At 44.5% G+C, this 13,986-nt stretch overlaps 1 protein-coding gene across 2 annotated transcripts in view; it reads right to left on the reverse strand.

The window, feature by feature from the left end:
• LOC128749926 (potassium voltage-gated channel subfamily D member 3-like) overlaps window positions 1-13,986 on the reverse strand; it is an 80,575-nt gene that overhangs the window by 6,790 nt on the left and 59,799 nt on the right. The window contains exons 4-5 of one of the 2 annotated variants that reach the window (XM_053849941.1): window positions 9,639-9,801; window positions 549-650 (exon numbers count right to left, since the gene is read on the reverse strand). In XM_053849941.1, the coding sequence (XP_053705916.1) occupies window positions 549-650; window positions 9,639-9,801 (265 nt within the window). Of the gene's footprint in view, window positions 1-548; window positions 651-9,632; window positions 9,802-13,986 lie in introns of both variants that reach the window. The other variant, XM_053849940.1, reaches the window with a different exon arrangement.

The raw sequence follows: 13,986 nt of genomic DNA on the forward strand, positions 1-13,986 counted from the left end.
AGAGGTATGCACTGCCCCAGTGCCTTTATAGCGCAAACCCACAGGATATTTTCGATTTATTTAGTGTTTGTGACTGAAGTATTTTAACCAATATAAATACCCAACTGAATAACACACAGTATGTGCTATTTTATCACCAAATAGTATACTGAAAAGGCCAATAAAAGATTTTTGAGGGATTTTCTAGCTTGAAAATGGACCATAAAAACAAAGTTCTGTCTGTCTAGCTAGACCCGACCAAGTGAGACACTGCAGTATTTCCCAACTGAAACAAATCTGGAGGCTTTCTCCATTCACTAGTGTCATTATTTAGGCGGAAGTCCATTAGCCACACATGATAAGTGCTGAACGGTATTCTTCAGATATAGTTGATGTTTTTACTTGAGGCACATCTGCTTCAAGATCCGTAGCATCTGGAGCTGGCAATAAAGTTGAGCATGATTTGACGGAGTGTCGTAAGTCCAACGCTGCCTGTTCCTCGCAGAGTTGTACGTCTGTCTTAAATGAACAGGATGATGACATGATCAGGTTGTGGGCACTGGTCTTACCGTGAGCTCCAGAGCTTCGTTGAAAAGGCCGTTACGTTTGCTGTGGAGGAAGGCACCGGAGCTTCCCGTCTTAGTGATTCGTATCCTGGCCAGTCGTGCTTTCTGAAACCAAAGAAAGCAAGCGTCAGTCACCGGCGCACAGCGGCTCGTACTTCAGAGGGACTGGGAATCACTCCGACACGTCCCGGGCACTGACGCCACACCGCCCATGTACAAGCAGTGATCCTGTAGATCAAGTCAAACATGTGCTGCTGAAGCATTCACTCTGATCCGCTGTGATAAATTCACTCTGATCTGCTGTGAATCTGATGAATCATTGATCGAGACGACACAGGGAGAAGCTGCCAGCAAAGAAGGGAGGTAAATCTCACATGAATTAAGAGGGGAAGCGTCATCCTGAGCTATAAGTATAGACGTTTGTTTTGTGCCCCACATTTTGTTCCGCACAAAAAAAAAAAAAACTGGTTTCTGGAGCACTGAGAGGCATTCAATAGCTGCAGTGTTTTAATCCATCTTTTCTCATAAAGCCTGAGCGGCACAGTTTCTCTCTCCTGTGTAGGAAAAATGCAACAGAAAAACTTTCTTTATCCTTAAAAAACAGCAAATAAGAATGGAATCTACCATGTATCCGTTCATAGCTGAGGTGGTTTTCCAGAGCAATAAGGGCATGAGGACACCTCAGTGGTCTTTCCCAGGGAAAAAGAAGCTGAGCTAATAGGCAAAGCTTGATATCCACCAGCAGATGTCGGGTCCTTCCCTCAACAATGATGACCAGCTTTGGGGAGTGACCAGAAACATCTGGGCTCCTGGAGAGGCTCCTTGGAAGATTAAGGCTGTGTCACATCTCTTACCCAAACATTGGGTTCTGCGTTTTCACGTGCAAGTGTAGTGGGTCCCAACACTCCGAAGACCGAGGGCACTGGCCGTTCACCACTTGATCACATGACCCCTTCAAACCCAGGGAGCTCCGGAGCTGACTTGAAACCAAGTGGGAAGATGAAATGTGGAGAGATGTCCAGGAGACCACAGGACTTGATTTCACAACAATGTTGGACAGGACAACAGGGACATGTTTGTTGACTTTCTCTGGTGTCACACGTCAGCCAGCCAAATGCTCCACCGTGTCCCACAACATGAACAATACAACATGGGTGTTCAACAGTAGGTTTGGATTTCTCCTGAACAAACAACAGTGGGCTAGCATCCAGGCTAACGTTAGCATCCTCACACCTCTGACACATCTGTCACCGCAACATAGGCTCCGCCCATTTCTTCTCTGCTGGTTCACCAAACCAAGTGAGATGATCAGCGCCGATGCAAGAGGTTGCAGAAACGTTGGAGCTGTCATTTCCAAAACCTTGTCTCCAACACTGGATATGCAGAAAACAACACACAGCACGCTGTCTTTACGCATGAGGGCACTTCATAGTGGAGGGCACTCAGAACCAAGTGCTAGTGTTAGGGTGAGAAATGGGACAGGGCCTAGGTTTCTGGAAGAGACTTGGAATACAAGAGCTTCTCCAGGATCCAGTTGAGATGGCCTGGTTATCTTGTTGGGGATTCATCGAGTGAGGTTTATTGAGGAGGCATGACAAGGTGGAGCACACGGGGCATCCTTACTGGAAGGAGTCAGTTGACACAGGTTTCTGGGAAGAAGGACAATGGAACCTCTTCTGCAGCATTGGGAGCCACAATACAATGTTAGAACAAGAAACTTTACTGTCATCAAAAAATGACTCCCAAAAACGACCTCATGATCTACAACGACCACTTGTCACATACTGTCTTTGCTGCCTTCTAACCAAAGCAAGCTTCTGTTGTTCCCCATCTGCTTTTTAAAGTACGTAATGAATTCAGAACTCTGAACTGGCAGCAGTATAATGTGAGCTCTGAGGTCAACTGAGTGTGTTTGCATATCTTCCTTTATGTTGAATCTCCATCGATGTTAAGCACATATGGAGAGGTGCTCATTGAAGCTATGCTAATGTGTGCTAATGGAGCCCCTCCCAACATTCGTCCTGGGTTTCAAAATGTAATGTGTTGACCTGGAGGAATCAAGGCGCGTTCGCGACTTCACTCGGCAGAACCTGCCGCAGCAGTTTCCTGCACTAAAGCGTCATGTTTATCTCTCGTTCCATCACCTGCTGACACGTTTTTTATTTTTTTTGCTGCTTCCTCGCATTCTAGCAGTAATGTGCATTTGTGCTGGCACAGCATTCCCCACCGGCCTTTTGGGATAACCTGCCTCTAACTCTGTGTCCCGGTATCTCCACCAGTGGGCCCGTCTCCCCCGCGCCGTGGAGTAAACAGCGACCGTGGTGAAGGTTGCAGGGTTGTGCAGGGGGGGTGATGGAGGGGATGTTAAGAACGTGTACCGCAAGAGTGAGTCGACTTGTGCTGCTCCGTGATAGATTCCCGGCACCTCTGGGACCAGGGAGTCTGAAGCCCTTCTGTGTTCTCATGGAGGACGGGTTGAGCTTAAAATACTGCTGAATCATCACAGAAGGCACAGGAGAGTGGAGGCACAGGACGGAGCGTTCCAGTCAGCCCTGACACGCCAACTCTCAGCCAGTTCGATAAAGAGTGCGCCTCTTAATGCGCAACACTCTTGTTATTGGGGGAGAAAAACAGCCTTTTACACTACTTCCTCCAATGGCGGTGGATAGCACACCACATTTCAAACCCAAGGTCAGATAAACTGACAAAGACAAAGTGATTGAGGTTCATGGAGGTGATAACGGAGGTCATGACAGGTGTGAGGAGGCAGGGAAAAGCCAGAAGACCAAGAGCACAGAGCATTGTGAGAGCAGGAACACCAACTGTGACACGGTAACAGCCCCACTTCAGTGTTTATGCTCCTTTCTGGGCCACACTGCATCATTATAAACCGCACAAATGGCTTCCAAAATCAGGACAAATCGCACTGTATGATTCGAGCTAAACGCTAAAATGGTGCATCCAAAAAGCATTTAAAACAAAAGGATCAGTAACCAGTGAGTCATCCTGACACAGAAAGAAAGCAAGCTGGAATTTGCTGACTCATGAAATGCCCCAGTTAAAGCAGGAAAGTAGATCTGATGTGAAGAAGAAACACATCCCTTCTCTTCCTACACTGAGACCTGCAGTGCCATTTTATCATTTACAGAAACTTGAACGGGAACATAGAATAGAATAGAATAGCCTTTATTTGGCCATATGACATATTTTCAAGACCAACAATGTGACAAAACAGGAGCTTTAATAAATAAATCAAATTATCTGCTTGGAACATGAAGCACAGCGACAGCATGAGCATGAAGTGATATAGCAGATCTCGTCCAGAAGTTTTCCAAATTGATTCCCAAAATGCTTTTCAACTCGTAAACTCTCGTACGTCTTACCAGCTGGACAGCGAACTTGTGTGTTGCCAAGAAAGTTAGTGAGACCGTCGCTCATTAAAAAGTTTCAAAATTCATGGCACCCTGTGAGTCGCTGTGCGCTTGACTGCCTATATGGGATTTTGGCTGTGTGGAAAGTGGAGCAATCCAGTTAAGAAGACTAGATTAGGTTCTGCCTCGGGCAGGGCCCGAAAACATACAGGCGGCCATCTGATCACACCACCGCAAATAGCTGAGGAAAAGTCTCATTTGGTTCGGCAGCTGCCACTCATTCGGATTCACGCTGTCGTTTCTATCACAAGGAGTTAAGACACCTGCTTCCTTGGAGGTTTTTCGCCTTAAAAGACACAGGTGTGAAGGGGGATCAAACCAGCCCAGCAGTGCGCAGCCCACCGCTCCTGACACAGAGTCTTTTGTTTCAGTCAGCTCCACAGTTCTTTTCTCATGATGAATAAATCATGAGAGATTTATAGATTCTCATCTCATTACCCTGTTGTCCTTAAAAATTGTTGTTAGTTTTTACCTATATATATATATATATATATATATATATATATATTTATTTTTTTTTTTTTTCCCTTTTTAATTGTAATTTTTAAAAACCATTCGGCATCTTGGTTTTTTGTTTTGATTTTTTTGTTCACAACAAATACAAAGTATCAAAAACACACCTAGCGTTTTCCTAACTCTGAGCACTGACAACGTTGGTTCAACAGCCCCTCAAAGACTCCCTAAATCCTGTGGCTCAGATCAATCCACCCTGACACAGAGAGATGCACATGAACAAGTATAATCGGAGAGAATGGACTTTTATAAAATCATTTAGGGGCAAAGGGACTGGAGCTAAAGAAGCTCCATTGTGGGGTTGAACCTGCGGATGTGAAGTCTTTAGAGCCCCGTGGTCCACTGATACGAGCCTCGGTGGCTTCATCTCAGCACCAGCTCCACGCACAGACAAATACCTCACTAAGCTGGGATTAGCTGGTGTTGATAGTGAGCACAAAGGTGCAGCGCACATCAACGAGCCACTGCAATTATGCTCCAAATTTTTTTCTTTTCCAAATGATGACCCATTTCCCAGTAAACGCTCAGTTCTCCGTCAGGTCCATCGCTGTGTTACTCCCTGGTCCACTTTTCACTCACACAGCCAGATCTCTGAGCCGACTTCAGTTTCGGAGAAGGTCAAAACAACTGAATTCAGCACTCAGATGGAGGGCAAAGAAACTCTGTGCCGTTTATGAAGGGAAAAGTGCAGTTTGTTCCATGCCGCGTTTCTTCCGTCACAACAGACGGAAGCCTCACAACTCGGCAGATTTTAGGACACAAATTGCCCCGAATATTTTTCAGTCTGTAGATTCGATTCTGCATTTTCTTACGGATTTATTCAAATCATCAGTATTTTGGGGTCTTTTCACCTTCATCTATTTGGCTTCTTCTCCAGTTTTATTTTCCCATTTTTTCTCACTGTGGCGTCACTCTTTGAACCACCATAATAACTTTTTGTTTTCAATAAGTATCAATAAATCCATTTTTATTTTCTTTTTTTGAATGATTGACAACTGACTACAGTAGAAGTTTGTTGGTCTGAGTCGCTGAATATCACGTAATGAAGACAATACTTTTCCACTGACATGACCACCAGCACTTCCGATTCCCTTCCTCTCTTCAACACCGCTCATCCTCTTAACAATCTGAGATGGGCCGTTTGTGGACACTCGCCCAGATGGACGGCTAATTGCAAGGAGAGCCCAGAACAGCGAGCAGTTAAGAGTGAAATCAGGATGTTCATCGATTGTTGCTGTGACACGAGTGGAGGAGCATCATGGAAAACCAGGGAGTGGAAGGAGACGCATATCTATATGAGTAAAACAGTCATGACATCTGATTGCTCTGGAAGGTTCCAGTCAAGCGCCACACTCCGAATGGTGATGCTACGCTACACGAAACGGCCTTTGCTAAAGACTCAATGTGACGGCGGTGGGTCATGTGTGTCAGGGTTTATGGAGCAATCTACGTTATGTAGATGGTCCTAATGAGGTATTGAAGGATATGACAGCGCTCCTCATGCATGGCTGGGGAGGGGCGTGGAACACAGCAGCTGCCATTAGATGGGAAAGAGCCAAGTGAAGCGTGGTCATTGTTCGATAACACACTGTCCACAGAGGAGGCGTGCTTTGTGATGGAAGGATGGAAAACCCATTGAACTAATGTGACATGGAACGAACTGCACACGCATGATGCTATAGAGGAGACGGACTTGACCATGAGTGACATGTGTGCCCATTAGAAACGGGGATAAAGGCGACAGAACCAAGACGAACAGCAGTGTGCAGATGGAATCATTTTACAGCTGTTCTGGCTCCACTGACATTCCAGTCTGGGCTCTTCATTCAGGCTGCTGCCTCCACAACCCGAACAAGAGGGAGAGCACAGTTATGCTTTCTATATCAAAGGGTTCGACAAGCTAACTATTTTCAATTGAATTGAAATGACGAGAAAAGTTGAACACTGGTCAGACAAAGTTAAGGCTCGGGGCCAAACAGATCCCACCGAATTGTTTCATGGGGCGCGCAAGAGCGTCAAACACATCGAGCTTGTTCAAACTCAGATTCGATACTTAAGTGTTCAGAGGTGTTTCAAGGGTCGTGGGGAGGAGCCTGAGGTGATACCGACTCTTCGAGACATACATGATCAAAATATTACGGCTCCTTCACTGACCGTGTTTGACTGCTAACCACTCATCCGTAAAAGAAAGGTTAAATAAAACACAAACTAAAGACTTGGATTTTCTCATACAACGGCTTCAATAAGTCATTAAATCCCGCTGCGATGTTCTTTCACATTCAGTAAATGGGATTAAATGTCTGTGAAGATGCTCCTCCTGTGAATCAAATGATTTCATTTGAAACATCAGCATTTTAAGGTGAAATATTGATGCATCTTGACACAGATTAGAAGATGAAGTAATGCTAATCCAGAATTGAAAACACACACGAAGCAGTTCACGTTCATTTAGCACCGGCGTCAGTTCGGAAGTCCTCGTGCAGAGGGTGGATTAAAACGTCAGAAAGGCTCTTCACTTTATTCATTTCATGACGCTGCTCCGGCTTTAAATCTGCGTCCGCTGCCTGAACCCTTTTTTTGGGACATTAGTGGAAATAACATTGAACATTTGTGTGCTGCTACTTTTTTTTTGTTCCCTCTCCAAACTAAAACATTTCCACTCCAGATTTTAGCTCAGGATGCTTCGGAGCAAGCAGCACCCGTGAAGAGAACAGAACTTTGCTCCGGTTGTTGTGTTGTTCAATTAAAACGCAGCCGAAAGTGTTCTTAAGTGGATCAGCGTACGACTGAACAAACTGGCGACCTCCGCGCAGGGAGACCCACTCGGCTGTCTGGGGAGTCATTTGGCACCAGATAATGATGACAACACTGTTACGAGACGTTGATCAGGCGGTGAGCCACTAGGTGAAGGCATTTAGCCGACTCGCTGGATGGAAGAGCAGCTACTGCGGCACCTCTGACGCGTGCAGTCGCTTCCACGTGTTGTTTTCAGCGCAGGCGTCGATCGACCAAGCTGGTGGGAAAAGAGCCAAAGAAGCAGACGCTGCTCCGGTTGGCTGGTCTTACGCCACAGGAGAAGCCGCTGCAGCCAAACAGCAGCAGCTTGACTTGGGAGCGCCTGTTGCACAGCCTTCACCTCAGAAGCAGTTGAACACACTAGTGGCAGCGAGGCGTGTCGTGGAAGACACGCTGCCTCTCGCAGCTGTGGAGGTGTCACTGCAGCTCATGTTTCCAGTTGGTGTTGCTGTTGACATTCTGCCACTCCCAAGTGTTCAGTAAAAGTGTTGATTCTTTTTGCACTGCTAAAAGTAGTAGAGTTTCTAATGAATCATTTTAATTTATTGTCATCTAAATGATTACAGTAGATGCGCCCATCAGAAGTTTCACTATTGTCATTCATCCACTTGCACTCTCACAGCCCTTGCTCCTTAAGGTGACTCAGTGGCAACTTTGTAATGGGATTGCACTGGGTTAGGGCTTATATCTTGATAGCTAGCCTCTATTACCTGACTATCTAGTTTATTATTTATTAGTTACACTCACATGTAAGAGGTATTACTGGAGTTATCCATTGATTCCTGTAGCGAGGAAGTCATTACTCATTAGTCCATTCTATATACATATATTGAGTTGAATTATTTATTGAATGGACTCAAAGTCCAGAGTTCTCAACGGCAGCGGAGGCTTTTGCTAAAACAGAAAGTGCCCTTTAAGCTAACGTTGCAGCGCCAACAGCATCAGCCTCCCTGTCCTCTCTGCACTCGTCTTTTCATTGTGGCTCTTCTCTCGCTCATTGGTAGCGGATGATGTTACTTAATAGTGGACAGCGGTCAGATTACGACCCAAAACAAGATTTAAAATGTGCATTGGCAAAGATAGATGGCAGCAATCATTGGCTGGGCGAGAGGTGGGGAGAAGAAGCGGAGCTCAGGAAACAAAGAAAGAAGCTGAAGAGAAGACAACAACCTTCGCTTGAAGAAATGAGAACACAAGTTCAGTGAAAGAGGAACGGAAGCATGAGCCAGCGCTGGCTCGCCTCGCAGCTCCCAGTAAACACTGGAGCAAAAACAACGATCATTACCAGCCCAAGTGACAGTGTCGTGTTTGGCCACACCACGTGGTGCCGACGGCAAAAGTGAAAGTGAAATATTTTCCCAAAGGAAGGCGAGACTCTTTAAATCTCCTGCAGTTTTAACATGGATTTAGCTCATCCATTTTGAATTCACGCCTGTGTGTTATTGCCAGACATGGGAGGGATTAAAGCGCTCAGACCGAAACAGACAGTTGTTCATATTTACTTCTCACACACACCGTTTGGCGTCCAGCCTTTGTTACGATGTGGGCAGAAATTATTCAACTGGGACGGTGAAATGCTCTTCTGTACTCTTGCTTGTTTTCAGTCTTGACCCTGGCGTCAGCCAGAATCCTGAGGCTTGTCTCGGTGGAATTTTACAAAGCCCAAATCCATACGATCAGAAAGGATTTGAAATGATTATGTTTAAAATCTAAATATGCATACGAAATAAATGCATTTAATAAATAAATACAAGAGTGCGGAATCAAACTTAGGTGGTGTTAAGACTATACATACCACGATTACCATTAGTAATAGGATTTGTTTATTCTAAAATACAAAGCCATATTACATGAAGCTCTATGGATTCCTGAGATGAGCACTGCCTGTTGGCATCATTTATTTTTGAGCAAGAGACGGTTGCCAGTCTTACCTCACTCCTAAAAAAAAAGTCAAACAGTTTTCAGATTAAAATTTGTGTCTGCATCACATGCTATTCAAAAGTTTAAAAAAAAAAAATTACATTAAATAATGGTGATATTAAACATATGTTCATCCTGACTGTGACTTTGCAATCATATGGATTTTTGCCATCATTCCTTCTCACTCTTAAAAATAAATAAATAACTTCCTCAGGAAGGATTAGGTAGTGGGAAAAAAAAGGTTAAAAAAGCCTCGGCCAATGAGGGAAGAGACATGGAACAGAGGCAAATCAAAGATATGAAATGTCTTGCATCACACCCACATTCATGTTGAAAGAAGAGGAAAAAAAGAGAAACCCCATCTGGGTAGAAGGTCTTTAGGTCCACACCTCAGGAGAGCAGCAGAGGGAATCAAAACCGTGTTCACCTGTACCTTCTGCGCCCGCCGTTTGTCTGCTCTCTGGTTCTGGTGATAGATGCGGCTAAAGTTCGACACGATGACCGGCACAGGCAGGGCGATTACCAGCACCCCACTTAAAGAGCAGATTGAACCAAAGATCTTCCCTGCAATGGTTTTGGGAACCATGTCTCCATACCTGCAAGATAAGCAGAAAAAACAGAGGCGGATTCAGTCCGTGAAGAGGTACGAGTCTTTTGTCTTCCCCAGATGAATACAGTCTTTTCAAATCACCAGTGTGGAGAAGACAAAGGAACTCATGATGATCAGACTCAGGAAAAAGGAGAAGAAGACAAGATCATTTTCCCGAAACTAATCCTTGAAATATTTGTAATTCAAAACCCATCTCGCCACGTTTGACGGCAGGGAGACAAAACTGCATTTAGAGTCCCTCTGTCAGTGATTTGCTCAACCACAGACAGTAAACAAAGCCGAGTAGGTTTCCAGTGGCAAAAAAAAAAAAAACAAAGTGCGTGACTGAACTTAAAAATAGACTTCACTCCCAACCTGGGTCATCTCTTATTCATAAGTGAAAGGCGCAGGTAATTTTTTCCTGTTCTCCTCCAAATAGGATGCTCTCCCCAATTTCTCAGGGCATTTATATCAACAAACATCTCTGTAGCCTTGTTCCAACTCGCACCACGGTTGCCAAGTCTGCTTATTATCAACGACTTTGCATTTGTTTTTCTGAAAAGGAGCTTTCGCATATCGGTCGTTGCGGGTTGCGTTTTTTTTGGGGCGCTTGTTTCGAAAGTGTACTTGCGTATTTGAGCGTGTCCCCAGCTCAAGTTGTCAAGCGGATAGCTTCGATACGTCATTTAGGAGTCAGATAGTTTGTGCCACCCCGCCCCCGACATTCAGACAGAAAGAGAGAGGAGACAGCAGGTTTTTCCCCACCCACATGCTGCTTCTCATGGGCAAGGAGTGCTACCCAGTCAGAGCAGAGGTGCGTAGTCATATGGGCCCAGAAAAAATGACTCGGCCGCCTGGTTTGGGCCCTGGAGCCTTGCATTTGACACATGCGACTTGCCAGCAATGTCACACGAATATGAATAGTGTCACTCAATATTTGAATTTTCAGAGAGCACCTTTCTGCCGTGTGACCATAGTCGCAGTCTAAACTGAACACCACACGTGAGCACATTCATGGTCTCAGCCTGGAAACTTTAGCAGTGCTTTCACCCAAGTTAGGCAATAACAATCCCATCCGCCGTACGCAGAGGCTGCAACACTTGAAAACGTGTCTTCCACTCCCCTTCTCAGCAGACGTATCCATTAAGAGGACAGAAGAGCTAATCATATTCATCTGCAGCCCTCTTTAATGGATCCTATCAGATGGTCTGATAGAGCTGCTCTCTGCTCATCGTACAGTCACTTTGCCTTGCCCATTTAGTCAAGCTGCTCCGTCTATGATGATACGATCGCTCAACTATTATGATAAAGACATGCGACACGCATTACAGACGGGGGTGAGCGATAGGAAAGGTTACATGCCGTTTCTCAGAGGGGCTTCGACTCCACCAAGGTGGTAATAGTTTTCATTTGCTTGGATTTCATTTTCCAATTTTTGTCTTTCAAGTTCAGTTACTTACAATTCATTTTTTATCGTGGGTTGGCCAGTCTTCATTTTAGAATTATTTATAATATTTATAAATAATTCTAAAATCTTTTTATATTGTTTGAACTTCTATCATCATTTATAATAATTGCTTGGTTTCACTTTAGTTTTTTATTAGCTTTAGTTCTTTGTTTTGTTTCCCTCAATATGAGGGATTGAAGATTGAAATAGGTCACACAAGTGACACCATGTACAAAAACAAAACAAAACAAAGTTTGCAAAGATGATCATCTCAAAATGCTTCTTCATGACAAAGACAGACAAAAAATGATTAGTTTTGTAGGCAATGCAGTTTCAGTTGGTGATCGTTTCATGAAAAAAGTTCCATATTATTTCAGTAAACTACAACCATTGTACTCTTAATTGTCAGTCAGTCAGTTGTAGTTAACTATAATATCCTTGGCAACCTCGTGCACCTGTTATTGAGATGTTGGTACTTCAAAATAAAGTTCTCTGGCTTCCACCAATGAAATACAGGACACCCAAGTACATCCTGCTTGACTGGAGAAGATGATAGAGATGACCTAGCTGGGTCTTCTGTGTCATTTTATACTGACATGGTGTCAACATTTTTAGGCAGGAAGCGTAAACTGGCACCCTCCCTCCACTGGAGGGCAGTGTATTACCTTCATTATTAAGAAAGGAGAACCAATTTTAAACTCATAGTAAATGCTCACAAGTTCCCACGTAATGGAATATAAAGACACAGTTGGGCTGAATCCTGAAGACAAAGACATCTAATGTGACTCATAGACTCTAAAAACTCTCACGCATTTACAGCTTGATCGCGCTCCTCCATGGTGAAATAACCCAGGAACCGAAAGAGAGAAAGAAGAAAGACACCAGTGCTGTGGGTTGGCTTTCCAATCACAGATCAAATCCCAAGCGGCGACTTTGCAATTTTCTTCTGTTCCCTTCAGATATAGTCTAAGTGATGCTGTGGTTCAGCAACCCCAGGGAAAAGTGGAATCAGTTCCTAGAAAGAGGTGTATTATGGGGGTTGTGAGCAAACTGTCCGTGTCGTGTGTTGTGACTCAGTAAAGATTGGCAGGGAGGAACAGAATAAGCCTGGCAGGTCAAAGGTCAACACTTATTGAAACAGATCTCCGGATGGTGGGGTTGCATCTTGGTGGAAATTTCTGTCGTCACGAAAAAAATACATTTCTCTTGATGTAGTGGATCATTATGGTCATCATTTTTGCCCCTTGGAAATTGTCATTCACTCCGACTTCTCTTATTAAATCTGCTCAAATTCATTTTACACCACCAGAAACCATTTCTCATGAGGCTCTTTTGGGAAATGAATGAGAGTCCCCTGTCCTGGGACATAGACAAGAGCTGGGATAGTTGGGAAGACACACACACACACACACACACAAGGCGTCAGAACTATGGCTGGTGGTTTGGATGCCAGCTCACCGGTGTAATTCCTGACAAGCATCAGCTCATTGGGTGTCAACATGAGCTGACATCAGGCCTCCAGGAGGAGGCAGCTGACCCACAACTGCACGAGATACGAATGTTCTTGTTGTTGTAAACTATGGATGTATACGTTCAACTTTTCCATGAACAACGTTTTTAACACCCCCCCAAACATTTCTGTAACATTCAAATGTTCTACTCCATCAAGAGGCATAAAAAAGAAAATGCTTCATGGTTCTACACTGTCTGTATCGCGACAATCTGCCTCTCCCTCACTGATAATCTTAACTTTTAGTTGACTATCTAGATATACACTGCAGAGTCGGTGGTGTGAGCAGGAGAGAGGGGAATGGAAGTAGGTGGACGCAAAGCAGAATACATTCATATGAAAGAGAGAGTGAAAATGGAATGGGAGAGAAACAGATGAAAGCATTTGGATTCAATGGACAGTTGGGGGGGTAAAGAAGGGCATGCAGACTTGGTGGAGATGACTGACCTGGGTGGGACAGAGCAGGCTGAAAGACAATGAAGTTGATGCATGACGAGGTGACTGTGGAGGATGATCAGGATCAGCTCAGGTTGCAGCCTTGAAAAGCCGTTTGTTCACACAGTCTTGTATTTTGTGAGCAAAGAATTCCTATTTCACCTCAGCACTGTGACAGTCCCCGGTCATAACTCCATCAGTTCCCATTCCAATATTCAATGTCATCACATGGATCCAGAAAATCACATCACATAATTCACATTCACACCTGAGCACCGCCATGAAAAATGCATGCCTTACAAGAGAGGTCATAAGTGATGATGCCCCATAAAAACTTCCAGTGCTGGTCGGGCCTCCTTGTTTTTATTGGGGAAAAAGTGGCACAGTTCAACAAAGCTCGACTCTTCTGGGTTCAGTCGAGTGAGAGATTGTCTCCTCTGGCCTCCACCTCTCAACCATCCATCCATCCATCGGTACTCTCCTCTGACATTTCATGGTCAGACACGCGGATGGAAGTAACTAAGATGACACATGTTTCTTCAGGGATATGGGGAGCCATCTACAATCCAGCCCTCAAATGTCACAGCAGGAAAACAGGAAATAAGGAGGCGATGGCACGACAGGTGAGTGAAGAAAATGAGAGCAAAGAGAAGGAGAGGGAGAGCGAGAGAGTTCCAGCCACAGATGCCATCGCGGCAGAGGCTCCTTCATTTCCGCATTAATGTGTGGATAAAATCTTCAATGATAATATTGATGAAGCCATTTTGAATCCAGCCATCATGGCAGATATGGTGGTTAGT

Source organism: Synchiropus splendidus, chromosome 18 (assembly GCF_027744825.2).
Source record: "Synchiropus splendidus isolate RoL2022-P1 chromosome 18, RoL_Sspl_1.0, whole genome shotgun sequence".
Taxonomy (NCBI): Eukaryota; Metazoa; Chordata; class Actinopteri; order Syngnathiformes; family Callionymidae; genus Synchiropus; species Synchiropus splendidus.